General features: G+C 42.0%; 1 protein-coding gene across 5 annotated transcripts in view; it reads left to right on the plus strand.

Annotated features, from left to right (window-relative positions):
• dachc (dachshund c) overlaps nucleotides 1-15,286 on the plus strand; it is a 35,100-nt gene that overhangs the window by 6,899 nt on the left and 12,915 nt on the right. For 2 of the 5 annotated variants that reach the window (XM_044045829.1, XM_044045830.1), the window contains exons 2-6: nucleotides 3,288-3,442; nucleotides 8,502-8,612; nucleotides 12,856-13,034; nucleotides 14,796-14,916; nucleotides 14,995-15,126. In XM_044045829.1, the coding sequence (XP_043901764.1) occupies nucleotides 3,288-3,442; nucleotides 8,502-8,612; nucleotides 12,856-13,034; nucleotides 14,796-14,916; nucleotides 14,995-15,126 (698 nt within the window). The remainder of the gene's footprint in view (nucleotides 1-3,287; nucleotides 3,443-8,501; nucleotides 8,613-12,855; nucleotides 13,035-14,795; nucleotides 14,917-14,994; nucleotides 15,127-15,286) is intronic. The other 3 variants (XM_044045833.1, XM_044045834.1, XM_044045832.1) reach the window with 2 other exon arrangements.

The following is a 15,286-nucleotide window of genomic DNA, read 5'->3' on the forward strand; positions in this document are numbered from 1 at the left end:
CTGTGAATGTGTGTGTGTGTGTGTGTGAGACAGTGTTCGTATTGTCCCGCCTGCCTCTGTCATGACATCATCACACAGTCTCTTCTAATAACAACGGCACAGGAAAAAGCTTCTTCTTCAGCCCTCGATTTGTGAACGAGATCACACCATCAATCTTTCTCTGCCTCCCCTAACCAGCAGCATAAGATTTCCTGCATACAGCGGCGGCCGCGACGATATGATTTATCAAACCGGACCGTGACGGTGAATACAAACCCGCGTGATAGACACAGATTGAAAGGATGGGAGCCGTAAACCGCCGCTAATATATTCCAAACAAAACCTTGTTTGAGCTAGTTCTCCTTTTTTTCCCCCCCTCTCTCTCTCTTCCTCTCCTACAAAGAGTCACATAAACACACACACAGCTGCTACCTATCAGCACCTCAGTTCCTCCAAAGCCAGTAGCTGTTCCAGTGTTTTGACTGTAACACTTCCTCCTCTTTCATTACTTTTCTCTTTCCCCCTCCAGTGTGTGTGTGTGTGTGTTTACATGGAACAGAGAGAGAGAGAGAGATCTGTCATCTTTGTTGCGTTTTGTCTCTGTTCCACCTGTGCTAAGCTCCAGCTGCCATGTTTGCCGTTTCATGTTTCAGGTAACATGCATGTGAAGTTAGCAGGGCAGAACTCACTGTACACGGTACCCTGTATGTGTGTGTGTGTGTGTGTGTGTGCGTGTGCGCGTGTGTGTGTGTGGGCAGTGCGTTGGCATGAGGGAGGACGTCTGGGTGAGATTTTAATTAAAGTTTGAGACAAAGAGGTCATAAGCCATACACCCCCGCTTCTACACACACACACACACACACACACACATACACACAATGCACTGTTTTCTCTCTCACCCCCTCCTCTCTCTCATTCCATCCCCTCAGCTTGATGACTTTTCCATGAAAGGCTTTTTCATTAATCCTACCTCAGGGAACCGGTGCTCTCCAACCTCACACACACACACACAAACACACGCACACACGTAACGCACAAACACACATAGACCTCCCTCTACGGGTCACTTTGATGTATCAACGCACTTGCAGACTAAACACAAAATTAGGTTCCAGTTTTTTACGCCCCCCCCACCCTCCCAAAATGCAACATACACAAAGGCGCACACAAAACACACACCCATCAACACACAGGCCATTAATTAGTGTATATAAATAAACAGTAGTAAGGGAAAGGGAAGCGGCTGCAGTAAAAAGCCAACCACAGACTTTGGTCTCTGTGTATTTTATTTCCCCCTACTGGTGTTTGCCTGTGTGTGTGTGTGTGGGGGTGTGTGTGTGTGTGTGTGTGTGTGTGTGTGTGTGTGTGTCATTTGATATGTTTCAACATCAGTTACACTGGAAATGTGTTGCGTTACCCTTCAAACTTGAGACCTAAAAATACACTTCCTGCTTTTGTTAAAACGCAGTATGCTGCTCTCTCTCTCTCTCTCTCTCTATATATATATATATGTATATATATACACACACATATATATATATATAGCCATGTATGCAGCACCAAAAAAATAAAAAATAAATATGTGATGTCAAGGCACCCTGGTTCTTTAGATGAACAGCACACACACACACTCCTATACATACATGACTTTATCCCTCTTACCTGAGTGTGTCTTTCTCACTGTCTGTGTGGCAGGGAGTGAGCAGGTGTACGCGTGTGTGTGGGAGAGAGAGCGAGAGAGAGTGTGAGTGTGTGTGTGTGTGTGTGTGTGTGTGTGTGTGTGTGTGTGTGATATCTGATGTCAGCTGTCACATCCCAGTCGGTCTGGGCCCATAATAAGAGACAATAATAACAACTCATTAAAACCGAGGGCAGGAACTGTGGAGCTCATCGGCTCATCAAATTAACCTTTGAACACTTCATACGCACACATGCCAGAAACACACACACACACACACACAGTACACACACATACACACACTCACATACAGGTGTGCACTCTCATGCACACACACACACACACACACACACACATACGCCAAGCTACCTGTTTTTCTCCCACAGTTTGTCACCACACACAATCTTCCTCTCCGTCTTTTTTGTCTCCCTCCTCTAACCCCCCTCTCAGCCAGTGGGTGTGTCAACAGGGGATTGGTCCTTTCTGTTGGGTAATTGATGAATTATATGCAATATGCAAATGAGGCGCCATTAATCTCCTGACTGACAGCTTCGTTTATGGGGCCTTAATGACGGCTGGATTAGATTCTAATTAAAATCTGCTCAAAGACACCCCACGCTAGGAAGCTGCTGCTAGTGCTGCTATCGTCTATCCCCCCCCTTCTTTCTTTCTTTCTTTCTTTTATTTTTTCTACTCTTTCCCACCTTTTCTCAGACTCTCCCTCTATACATTTCCTCTCACTTTACACCTCCTCATCTTTCCCCTGCATCTCCCTTTCCATGCGCATTGTCCCTTCCCTTTCTTTCGCTCCCTGTCACACCTTCTTCCGTCTTCTGTCTTTTTTCTTCTCTCCCCCCTTTCTTTCACTCACTCCCGTCTTTTAATATCACACACACACACACACACACACACACACACACACACACACACACATGCTCACACAGACTCATGTTACCAAATGTGAGGGGCATGAAAGGAGATGAGCCGCTGCTTGTCATTAAACCTGATGTGTCATTTCCTCAGAACATTCACACCGTTTAGTCAGAGCCAAAGTGATATTTGACAGTTTTTTCACACACACACACACACACACACACACACACACACACACTCACAATCCTCCTCCAAGGATTGATTGAGCATGCCTGGCTCAATCAAACCATGTGAATGTGCTCGCAGTCACAGCATCTCTGTTGAGAAGTTGTGACATGGCGGGAAAAAAAAACGGGTGGGGGAGGGGAATGAACGACCCCACGAGGACAGGCTGGAGAGGGAGGGAGGTAGGCGAGCAAACAACATTTAATAAGCAAACAAATGAATGAGTAAGCTGAACAGTAATGAGGTGTTTTATTGATGCCATAGGGAAACTCCGTTTCTGCTTGCTCGTATCCACAGGGAGAGCAGATTTGCAGTGCAGCAGCCTTCCTGGAAGCGCCCGGGTTTCTTGTTGATATTTCAGCAGGATCAGAGAGTTTTTAACAGAGTGAGCGACCAGTTTTCTCCAACACGGGGGCCACCCAACGTAGTCTCAGCGTGAAGAAGAAAAAAAAAAGTGACTGAGGCCGAGGGAGCGGAGTATTAAACTGCCTTAATGACTAACGTTGGCCTGTTTGTGTTTTTCTGCCTGCAGCTCGAGGCCTGGACGACCGCCCAAGAGGCTGCAAAGTGTGACAGAGGGCGGGAGCCACCACATGCTGTCCCACAGTGGGCTGATGCACGCTGGGATCATACCTCCTGCAGGTGACCACCCAGGTCTCACCATATACAGTACATATGTATACCCATGTGCGTACGTGTGCCCGAAAAACAGCATCACACAGATGACACATCACAAGTATATTGTAGTCAATTGAAATGTTGTGTTTGAGTTGTATTGATTTTTTCTCCTTGTTTTTGTTTGATTCCACTGCTGAACTCAATCTTTATTACATTTTTATTCAGCGTTCTTTCAGATTACAAGGATCCGAAATCCACTCTTTTTTTAGGGCTCGAGAGATTTGGGTGAAAGTTCTCATTGTGATTTTTCTAGGGCTGGAACGCTTAATCGATTAATAAAATAATCGGTTTGAGTGTTTTAGTAAAAAGTTTGCTGATTTTTCAGCTTCTTAAATGTGAATATTTTCTGGTTTCTTTGCCCCATTTAACAAAGAAACCATTAAAACTCATTAAAACAGTTTAGATTTGTGGACAAAACAAGACGTTTGGGAACATCATCATTTCCAGCCTGCTCAATTCATTGAGAAAATAATCTACAGTGTCATATTTTTCTTAGACATTTGGTAATTGTGTTGTTTCAAACTGCAAAAGTATGATTTTTTTTTTTGACCTTTGTATTTAATCTAAGATGGTTTGATCCACAATCATCACAGAGCCACTAGTTAGCTGTCATTCCGTTTATGAAAGGTACTGTGAGTAGGATTTAGAGACATCTATTGGTGAAGTAGTGTATTACAGCTAAATATCTGTCACTTCATGTCGCCCTTCCATTCCAAGCATGTAGGAGAAACTCGAAAGGTGTTAGGTATCATTATTGTTGCCTTTAATAGCCGATACTTGGTATCTGTGTTTGTCTGGTACTGGTCCATGTCACTGAATCGGATAAAGGAAGGGGGAAAAAGTAAATTCTGATATGAGCCATAAAACCTAAATATGAAGTAAGACCTTCGTTTAAGCACAGGCTGTAAAAAGCAAGTGTCATTTCATTTGTGGGGGTGAAAACTTAGAAAAGAAGCAGCAGGTATTGCTTAACTGAGCTTTTTATTTCTTCCTCTTTGGGAGTCATTGATTTTGAAATGGCTGCTTTTGACAAGGTGGCGAATACATGAGTACAACTAAGTTATTCACAGTTTAATAGTTTTAAAAAAGGATTATAAAAGACAGACAGAATTGGACCAATATGGATAGCAGTAGGTTGGGATTTTGTTGATCAGCAACAGACATAAGAAAAAAAAGGGTTTATTGAGTCACCTGTATTTATTTTTTTTATGGATTTATGGGAACACAGATGTTCTGAATCACACACGTCACAAGTGCCCGGTGAAACACTTGTTTTCCTTTTAAGGATCAAAGAGATGGCACACTTGTGTTCTCTTCACCCTCATCATCAATGACGACGATGATGATGATGATGACACATCAGAGCCGCAGCCGAGCCTTATGATTATTAATAGCATGTTGTAAGTTGTCATGAAGAGGACAAGGAAATAATGAAGTAGATCATTTGCTAGGGTTGTGGGAACTTTACATGGGACGAAACCTCCATTTGAGGTCTGGGAACTTTAGATTAGGTTAAGATAAGTCCTCCTAGTAAAGATATATATATATATATATATATATATATATATATATATATATATATATATATATATATATATATATATATATATATATATATATATATATATATATACGTAAAGATAAGTACAATATATGAAGATTAACACAATAGAATGTACATTATAGACCGTTTCCAGAATATATACTGTATGTGCTTGTTATTTCCAGTATAAACAAAGAACATGGGATATTATATATGTATGTTCCACTTAGGTAAAATGAGTGCAAACAGAGTTAGTAAATAATATATTGTAGCATAATCTTTGGTGAAAAACAATCAGATTTCATGCAAATACAGTTAACTATCAATACTAGATATAGATAGGTAGTTACATATCTATCCACATCTCAAATTAATCTGCGTCATGTTTTTTGAATTGTATTATTTTGCGTACATGTCTGCTTATGTACTGTATATGACTGTTTCTTAAAGTTATTACAAAATTTCACATGATTCTCATGAATCTAATTTGGAATACTTCAAAAATTCCCAAACAAAAGTTCCCATGGAAAGTTTCTGGAAAAGGTACCAAGAGTTGTACGCCCCCTTTGGAGTATAAAACCTAAACAAAACTGAATATTTATCAGTAAAATGATAAGATTCTAAATATTTGTGATTTGTGATATGTGTAATTGAAACCTGTGTTGTTGGAAAAATGACCCACAAAATGTGATAATGTCTCAAAGACACTGTCATTTGTTTAGTTTGTTTTTTCTTTTTTGTCAGGACGTGTGAATAATTTGTCTTTCCCGGGATATTATACAGGTTGGGGGGGGGGAGGGGTTTACTTTACTCGCATACCAACAACACAGTGATACATTTTTGCCCATAATCAGGCAACCTGTGTGTTGATTAATAAAATTAGCATAGATAGTGCTGACACATGAGGAAACAGCTCATCATTTGCAAGCGCGCTATGTTTTCTCTTGACTTTGTAAGAACACAAAGTCCTCTGTTGAGTTGTTTTGCCAACAATGTCGTGAAACGTCCGGATCCTCACAGTTAAATTGCCATATAACCTAAAAGTATCAGCAGCTATGAATATACCTTTTATTAATACAGAACAAAAGTTTCGTAGTGTCTTAATTTGTAGATCAAAGTAGGGCTGTTTTGATGATATGGAGCAAAGAAACCAGAAAATATTCACATTTAAGAAGCTGATAAATCGCTCAAACTGATGAATCGATTAGGAAAAGGGTCAATTTGTTTAGTAATACTATGAATCGTTGTAGCTCTAGAACAATCGCAGTGAGAATGTTCACCCAAGTCTTTCAAGCGAGCCATAAAAAAGAGTGGATGGTAATCTGAAAGCTCAAAAAGCTTGATTTAATTCTTTTTAAAAAAACACTTATATTAGTCATTAATTTAGTCCTCAATTAATAATCCAGATCAAAGACTGTAATGCTGCTTGTTGTTGTCACAAATAGATGTGGATTTGAGCGACAACTGTGGCTTGTTTGTGTGGGTGCGCGTGTGCGTGTGTGTGTGTGTGTGCAGCACGGAGAAAAGTAATTGTTGGCACCTCACCACTCTCAAAGTTGCCCTTGGCTTTGTGCTCTTCACTGCAACCTGATCTTTTCATTCTCCGCCTCAAAAGAAGCCATTTTCTATTAGCCTCCACTTCCTCTCACTGTTCAAAAGGTGTTTGAGTGTGTGTGTGTGTGTGTGAGCGTTTCAAGAGCATCTTTCTCAGTGGGAAAAGAGTCTTTTTCCACCAAAGGAGAGGGCACGGCGGCAATGTCAGCCCTACTGATTAGAACTGGCCACATGAGAGGGGAGAAAGAGACAGAGAGAGGGAGGACATTTGAGCGTAAAAGGCAGGGGAAAAAAATCTTTGATGTGATCCTCCTTAGTCTCTCTTTCCCTCGCCCTTGTGCACTCACACACACACACACACACACGCAACACGGTGGCTTATGTCCCGCTGTGATGCTGACATTTGAAAAGGTAAAGTAAGGAGAGGCGATGGGAGGAGTGCAGGGAGGTGGGGGCGGCAGGAAAGAGGAGAAGGGAAGATGAGAAGAAAAGGAACAATTTGTTTTGGTTGTCGTCGTCGATAGGACGGACAACAACCGGGACAAACCAGAACCAGAATCGCCGTGCAGTCAACTACTGTGTCGTGTGAAAAAGAGAGGGGAAAGAACACTCAGCAGTTCACTTTGTTACAAAATGTTTCCAAGTGCAGGAAATTAAGACTTATGGTCTGTTTGCGTTTCCTCGTCGGTGTTTGTGCAGTAGCTTCTTAGTAATATGCTCCGTGTTTGTCTGTATTAAGACATATTTAATTTTCTGTGGCATGAGATTGGGGTTTTTGGAGGTTGCTGTGTGGGTCAGACTACCTCCGGAGGTTCAGGACACAAATTAAAACCGGGGGCTGTGCTCTGCTGCTACTTTTTGTCGCTCTCCATTTCATATCATCCAAAAGTGCACAACCCCTATTAAAAAGTATCTGCACTTCTTTTTTTTCTTATTCTTCCAAGTGGGTGTCTGTGGATCCTTAAAAAGTGTTGACAGCACCTTTTTTTTAGCTTTTTCGCATAATTGAGATGGAAAGGCGTGGAACTCTGGTGTCATTTAGCCGTCTTTGTTATGAGAGCAGGAACTTGAGCACGGGGACAGGAATCACAAGTTAAAGTTAAATTAATCGAGTACTTTTACGTTTGGTCCACAAAATGTTGATCAAACGATGATGTTCTCGAATGTCTTGAATCTAATCGATGATTCAGTTTTAGTGATTTTGTTGTTATACGGAGCAAATATTCACATTTAAGAAGCTGAAATACAAAAAATAAACACTCTGGTGAACTGATTAATTAATTATCAAAATAGTTGACGAGTAATTTAGTAATCAATTAATAATCCATGCAGCCCTAATGCAAACACTTCTCAGGGTTTTATTTATTCTACTCTGTCTTATAGGTTTCTTTTTTTCTTTGCTATCTGAATCCAAACCATCTTAAAAAGTCCTGCGATATTTATGATATGCAATCGATTAATAATCCATTATTGGAATCGTTGTTGCAGCCCTATCTATCGCCCAGATTATTAATTGCTCCGCTTCCATGAACCGTCCCCAAGAAACTTGATGCACATTTCATAAACGAAAACGTCTTAAATTTGATCAAAATGGCCTTGAAAAGAGGAAAAGTTAAAAGTCCTTAAATTGCCCCCTAAACCTGCACATACCCTGCTCTAATTTGTACAGATAAAGGAGCACTTTGTATCTAAAAGTATCGTCTGTGCTGTGCTGTGGGATGTGTTGTCTCTGTGTGGGAGAGATGAATGTCTTGGCTTGTTCCTATCACTGCTGATTCCCTGGCAGGCTAAATGGCCAGTGCAGCGGTGCAGTCAGAATGAATGGCCGGCCTCTGTCTTCCCATGACAACCTCCTGCCTACCCACTGCTCTAATCCTCCACCGGGGCCATTGATCTGGCTCTTATTGATCCCCCCCATTCTCCCTTTTACTTTTTTCTTTTTCTTTATATCTCTCTCTTTCTCTTTCTCAGATCTGTCTGCCCTGGCCAAGAAGATCAAGCTGGAAGCGATGGCCAGTTACCACAGTAACCAGCAACATGGCGGGCCAAACGGGGAGAACGGTGACCACAACCATGGACTGGGTGAGTCTCGTGTGTTTGCCTGCACACATAATATGTCACATAATTAAAGTATGGCCATATAACCTGCTCGGGTGTTTTCCGTACACATCTGAGCAGCTGTGTGTGTGTTTGTGCGTGCGGGTGATTAAAAACCAGGATATGACGTCATCTCTCCTGCGCGTACGTTTCCTCTAAGAGGAGAAATTTGAAAAGGTTCTTGGTCAGGGGTCAGCAATTGGTGGCCCGTGGGACAAAACTGGCCCGCCAGCATCTGAATCCGATGATTTAACAAAACTAACTTAAATTATCTCGTTCAGAGCTTTTATTTTGAAAAAATGTGAACTTATTCAAATAGATTCTGTTGCTAGAATTGACAGTTAACCTAAAGTGTATGTTTGATTTGAAATATACAAATAAAAACACTGTGTTTAGAGAGTAAATGTATGTAAAATAACTGTTTGCATGTGTTAGGCTCAAAGAAGATATATAATCAACAGTACGAGCATGTGTCTCCACATTATTGTTAACTTAAGGCAGCAGACATGGGTGTTTTGTTTGTTTAAAGACGTTTGAAGGCACTTTTGCCGGATGAAGATGAAGGCCCCAATATTCAATTGCTTACAAAAAAATGTCCCTCGACCACATTTACTTGCTAATACCTGTTCTAGGTCTAAAAATCTATATATTTATCACCTTTTTAAAGAAAAAAAAATGTTTCTTCGCCTACAGTGTGATTCAGGACACCCCCAAAAATCCAAAGTTAGTCATCAGCTCTGCGGCCTCAAACTGCTGCCAGCAAATCATTACTACATATTAGTCATCACATCAAAAAGACTTCAATCGGAAACAGGCCGGTTACTCATGCGCATCACGGCCGTCTGTCTCTTACGTCGAGTAATTATTAGACGCATCTTTACAGGAAAAGAGTTGAGTAAGCAGTGTGTTCCGGGTTTAGAGCTAACCTTTTCATTTTACCACATGTTCAGCTTAATAATCTCACTGTAATAGAACATGATAGAGCAGTGGTTCTCAAACGTTTTATACCAAGTACAACCTGAGAAAATATTAAGCTCTCGGTCGAGCAAAGTCAGCTACAGAGTTTTCACAGGAGGCAGATTTATTCCCATTAAAATCTTCATCACATATACTTCACACACTGGTGTAGTGAGATTAGATTAAGATGGAGAGTTAATTTATAAGGTTAATTACTGTGACCATTTTCTACTTCACTGACACCATCATTTGTGCTGCATCTGTTATCACAAGGTGGCAGCAGCGACAGCAAACATTTAGTGAGTGTGTTTGCAGGGGTGATGAAATTTACGAGGTTACTTGAATGCATCTCGTTACCGGTCCCATTAGCTCAACACACTCAGGTCGTTTTCACACCTAATTGTCCGCTAGAGTTTCGTTTGTGCTGGAACCAATAGTGGTTCTTCCTCCTCACGAACCGTGACATCATGAGTGGGCGTGTTATAAACTCGGTTGTGAAGACGAGTGACAAAAAGCGTAAATATGGAGATTTTGCCGGTGATGTTTTTCGTAACTTCTGGTGTGAATGCGAGCTAGTTTGCCAGAAAGCACCAAGGTTCTGAGGCTCCACAACGGCACCAGAACCATGTCTGTCTGAAAGCACTAACCGTGACCTTCCTTTCACTAGCTCTCATGCGCTGGTGTTTAGAATATTCAACAAAAATGCCATCAAATATTCAGCACACAGCATTTTTTTCCACCCTAGAAATCATCATCAAATCAGGTCTTTTGTTGTTGATTGAGAGACTTGCAATCTAGACTTGCAAACTAGAAATCACGTATTGTGGATTGAAGTGTTCGGCCCTAATGTAATTTTTAGCCGTGTGTGATTGCACTGACCCGTGGCGTCACAGTGGAGGAGGGCCGGCCCGCCGTAAACCGCGGCGGAGCAGTGGACGAGAGCGAGCTCACAGGGATGATAGAGCGATGAATAAGATGAGAGGCTGAGACCAGATCAATAGTCTTCTCTCTAATTCACTGTCCTGAATGCAAACGACAAACGCTGGACAATCGATGGCGGAACGGACACACGTACGTACACACGCACGCCCTGCCCGCCCGCCCGCGCGCCTACACGCACACACACACAAACAAATCAGACGCACCTCCCCCCTCTGTTATCGACAGGTTAAAGCGACATCAGTGTGTTTAGACAGATGACAGGGCTTATGGAGGTCTGTGCGGAATACAATATCAACCTGGGATTCACTTAACATGTGGCGCATATTGTCAGGCTTTGGGACAGAGATGGAGACGAAGAAGACGCCGCCGTCCTCGCTCGTGTTTGTGTATTTTTTGGCGTGTAGTAAATCTGTCTGCGTATAAAAACGCCTCCCCGGTCTTACGCATTGTTTACCATTGTATACACTCCGTTACGACTGCCGGCATCTGTGCACAGTTTGGTGGCATGATTACCACCAGCCATTATAAACATGTAAAGCTTAATCACTGTTAATGACACAGTCAAGTGGAGAAACACACACACACATATATATAACCCACAATGTGTTTTTTCCATACTGCCACCCACGGCCTTATGGGAAGAATAGACCCCTACCAGATCTTTAACCACTACAAAGGCCGTCTCTGATTACACACACACACACACACACACACACTTACACGCTCACAAATGCTGAGTGTGACACCTTACGGGCCGGGGGAAGAGCGGGGAGCGGCCATTTCTGCGTTTAACAAGATCTTCTGGGAAATTTACAGTAACTGTTTGTTTACAGTAATGGTTTGTTTGGATAAACATGAGAGAGGCACTTTGACTTTTGATGTTTTTTAATGAAACATAAGAGAGAGTGATGGGAGGGCAGAGGACGTAAGGTGGGGTGGTGGGGAGGGGGGCAGCGAGAAAAAAGAAAAGGAGAAGGAGAGTGAATGAAAATGAAATTATATAGGTGGAGGAGGGGGATGGAGGTGTGTGTGTGTGTGTGTTTGAGTGTTGGTTTCTAACCAAGGCTTAATATTTGGAGTTGGCTGCTGGTTGATTGTCGGAGCATCTGGTTATTTAGCTCCATTCAGACAGATCTTTTGTTTGGATTGGTTTCTGCTCTGGGCAAGTGAGAGACTAATCTGCCAAATGCACAAAGCAGCGCACATATGTCCAGCGAACCCCGACTCGTAAAGTCAACGCCTCACTCTTTATTTCTTAGTTTGCCTTCTCTCCTTTTTTGTCCCACCCCCCCCAACACCCCTTTCTTTCCTCTCCCTTCTTCATTTGTTCTTTTTCATCCCACCTCTTTGGATAGCCCTGCTTTTTTTTTTGTTTCCATGCTCTCGTTCTATTATTTGTGACAATTGTGCAGAATAGAGTCCAAGATTTTTTCCTTTGTGTTTATAATTACCCAGCGTGCATTGCTGGCCCAGCACCAGGACTGCCATCAGCTTCTTTTGTTCCACTTCCTCCCTGTGTTTCTTTTGTTTTTGTTTTTCCTTTTATTAAATGATAAATATTTATGTCATTTTCTCCCCCCCCCCATGTTTGCTCCATGAATAGAGGGACTGCAACAACCCACTGGGGTGCTCTTGAGGGGAAGGATTTTCTTAAAAGATAGGGGATATTTGTCTTAAAGAGGGGAGTGTGAACAACAGATTGACCGAGATAATACCAGTTTGGTTTGAACTGTTCAAAACAAGCTGGTTTGTCATTAAGAGCCAAAATTGTTGGCCCGTTTTTTTTCTTAACTCTGAGAGAGGTTGAGTAGGTGACGCTCATGAAAAGCACATGAAGCTGCACAACAACAACAACAGCAGCAGCAATTCCGACACCGTTGTGTTGTTTGAAACACCAGGACGAGTGTTTATCTCTTGTGTCTTCTTCGTCTACTTCTTCTTCCACTCCACTCACTTTTCATCTGCTTTCCTCCTGTGCTTTTCATTTCCCCACACATCCACATCCCCCTAAACCCCTGACATGCTCGCGCACACTTATTATCGAGTCGCGCTGTAGAGGCGAAGCAGTCGTCCGTGTAATCTTGACATCGCAGACAAATGATATCGGTGTCCGGTTTCACTCCTGTCATCAGAGAGGCAGAGGCACTTCTTTTAGACGGAAGAAAACAGGGCCTTTATGAATACAACAAAAGAAAAATGGAAAAGAAGATCTATTTCATGTATGATGCAGCCTTGATTCAAACGCAGCTCCTGGTTTGACCTTTTACCGTATGAGAAACTCTTTGTACTGCTTCACTTTATCTTTTATTTTACTCTATTCTTCCCCTAGTTCTGGATCAGCTGCCCTTCATGATGATGTCACATCCTCTGATCCCTGCCAGCCTGGCGCCAGCCTCCGTTTCCATGGCAATGGGCCAGATGAACCGATTGAGTACATTGGCCAGCATGGCCAACGTGGCGCAGCTTCATGCCAACCCTCCTGCCAGGGCTCCCACCTCCGTCATTAAGGTGAACTCCGGGGTCCGTCCTCGGTGGACTTCGCCACCCTGACATTTAACAAGCATGAGTCCGTGTGACACTGAGAAACCGTGAATTAAAACATTACATAAGAAGACGTGTTGCTTTTTCAAAATTAGACCCTTGGAAAAACAAGCCAAAAAAAAAAAAAATCAAACTTAATTTCATTATTCAACAAACTTTCCTTTCAGAATATTCCAATATTTGATGATTTGTATGCAACATGAAGAATCCAGAAGCATCACGTTTATTAAAACCATGGTTGGAACTGAAAACTTGTAATTATCTACGGGTGGATCCACACTGAAACAGTCATTTCAGTTGATGCCACCACATGAATTAAGTTCATCAAAACTTAAGTAAACAAGTTGCCGTCATATCACTGGCTAACTGTTTGTTTTTCAGTGTAATCTCTGGATATTAATAACCATTTCCTTGGCTTAAGGCCAGTCCCACATCTATTTTTACACCATAAACTCACACACACACACATCCTGCACACGGACATATGGTCACGTTTGTTTAAAAAACAGGATCATAGATTTAATTGTCGTAACCAAGTTGAGGAGGTTTGCCAAAAAGTTCTTGCTTCAGCGGTAAGTCATTTTAATGATACAGACCATTGTGTTTTCAAACTCTGGGCTGCGTCCAGACACGGCATATGAGAGTTAGAGATAGATAGATAGATAGATAGATAGATAGATAGATAGATAGATAGATAGATAGCAAACATAAGTTAAGTTTATTAAAAACAGGAAACTCTATCAATATCAGTTTTAACTTTATAAATAAATAATATTATGTCTCTGTAAAAATAGATGAACAGCAAGATAAAACGGCATATATTTATCAGCCTGACAGCCACTCGCAGGAGATACTTGGAGACATTCCCAGTTGACGCTGGGCAACCACGGACATGTCACCAGCGTATCGCACTTCAGGACTCTTGGCAGTCATGATAAGAGTTAGAGTCGAAGTGCCAAGGACAGGTGCTTCCTTGCTTCCTCTCTTTACCTCTTTCAAACTTGAGCATCCTACCAAAGGGAGCGTTTGAGATTCACAATTTGACGTCCACTCCTTATGTGCCGTGCTTTATCGGACTTATTTTCCTCTCCATGGGAACAGGATTTACAAATTTGACATCATGTTTTATTGAAGAAGAACTGAAACTAGTGATTGAGACCATTAACTCCTCAGGAAAAAGTTGAGTGATGTTATCAGTCAACTGGGAGGTAGACGCTCATTTTCCCGTACAAACAAAACTCTTTGGTGGCTGTTTCCATTGTTCAACACGGTCTACGGTCCCACTAAACTTTGTCAAAATGAACTAAACTGACTTTAACTCAAACTCATGCTACTTTTTAAAGTACATTAGTGTTGGTAACGACGGGCCTTTTGCCCCGCAGCCATTTTGACATGTTTACGCAGGAAAAGCACAGGTGTTGATAATCACATTAACATTTTATACCTGTGCTTTTTTCTTTTTCTTTTCTTTTTTTCAAAAGGTCTGCCAGCTTAAAGGCAAATGACACATTTCAAGTCTTTGAACCAGGACACTGAAATAAACACTTTGTCTTTGTTGTGGAAAAACTGCACTTTCTCCTGAAGCTTTCACTTAAGATGAATTCAAAGATCAATCAACGCTGAGGCAAAGTCAATATGATCGATGTACAAATACGGGACACTCTGTTGGGATCTTTAAGTGTTTTCCTCATGGTAACAGAACCTTTAAGTGACGTTGTTGTTTTACAGGAAAGAGTGCGTGACAGCCCGTCACCGTCTCCCTCGCTGGAGGAAGCCCAGATGTCGTCCAATCACAGCAGTAGCGTGTCGAGTTCGCCATCTCATACCGAACGCATCGCAGAAGCCACATGTATGTACCTCCAGCAGATTGTTAGGACGCTTTAACTGTAACAGAACCAGAACTCATTTTATTCTCTCCTCCGTCCAGACTCCCTCGACGGCCTGTCGTCCAGTCACAGTGTGTTGGGACATTCCCCTGCTCTGGTGCAGGGGTCCAGAGATCCAGATGTGACTCCAGTGGAATACAGCAAGGAGAGCAAGAGGAGCCACAGTGACAGAGGTTAGATACATAATGATCTTTGTACAACTCGAGTGCACTGCGTGACGCACACTTGTTGAACGGCAGTGTCACTTTTGCCTCAAAGCAGCTGAGGAAATGAATGTTTGTAACATGATTTGTTGTTTTTGCCCCTTCATAATAAGTTTTGGTAGCATTTTGA

The sequence above is a fragment of the Solea senegalensis genome, linkage group LG15 (genome assembly GCF_019176455.1).
Source record: "Solea senegalensis isolate Sse05_10M linkage group LG15, IFAPA_SoseM_1, whole genome shotgun sequence".
NCBI classification, from domain to species: domain Eukaryota; kingdom Metazoa; phylum Chordata; class Actinopteri; order Pleuronectiformes; family Soleidae; genus Solea; species Solea senegalensis.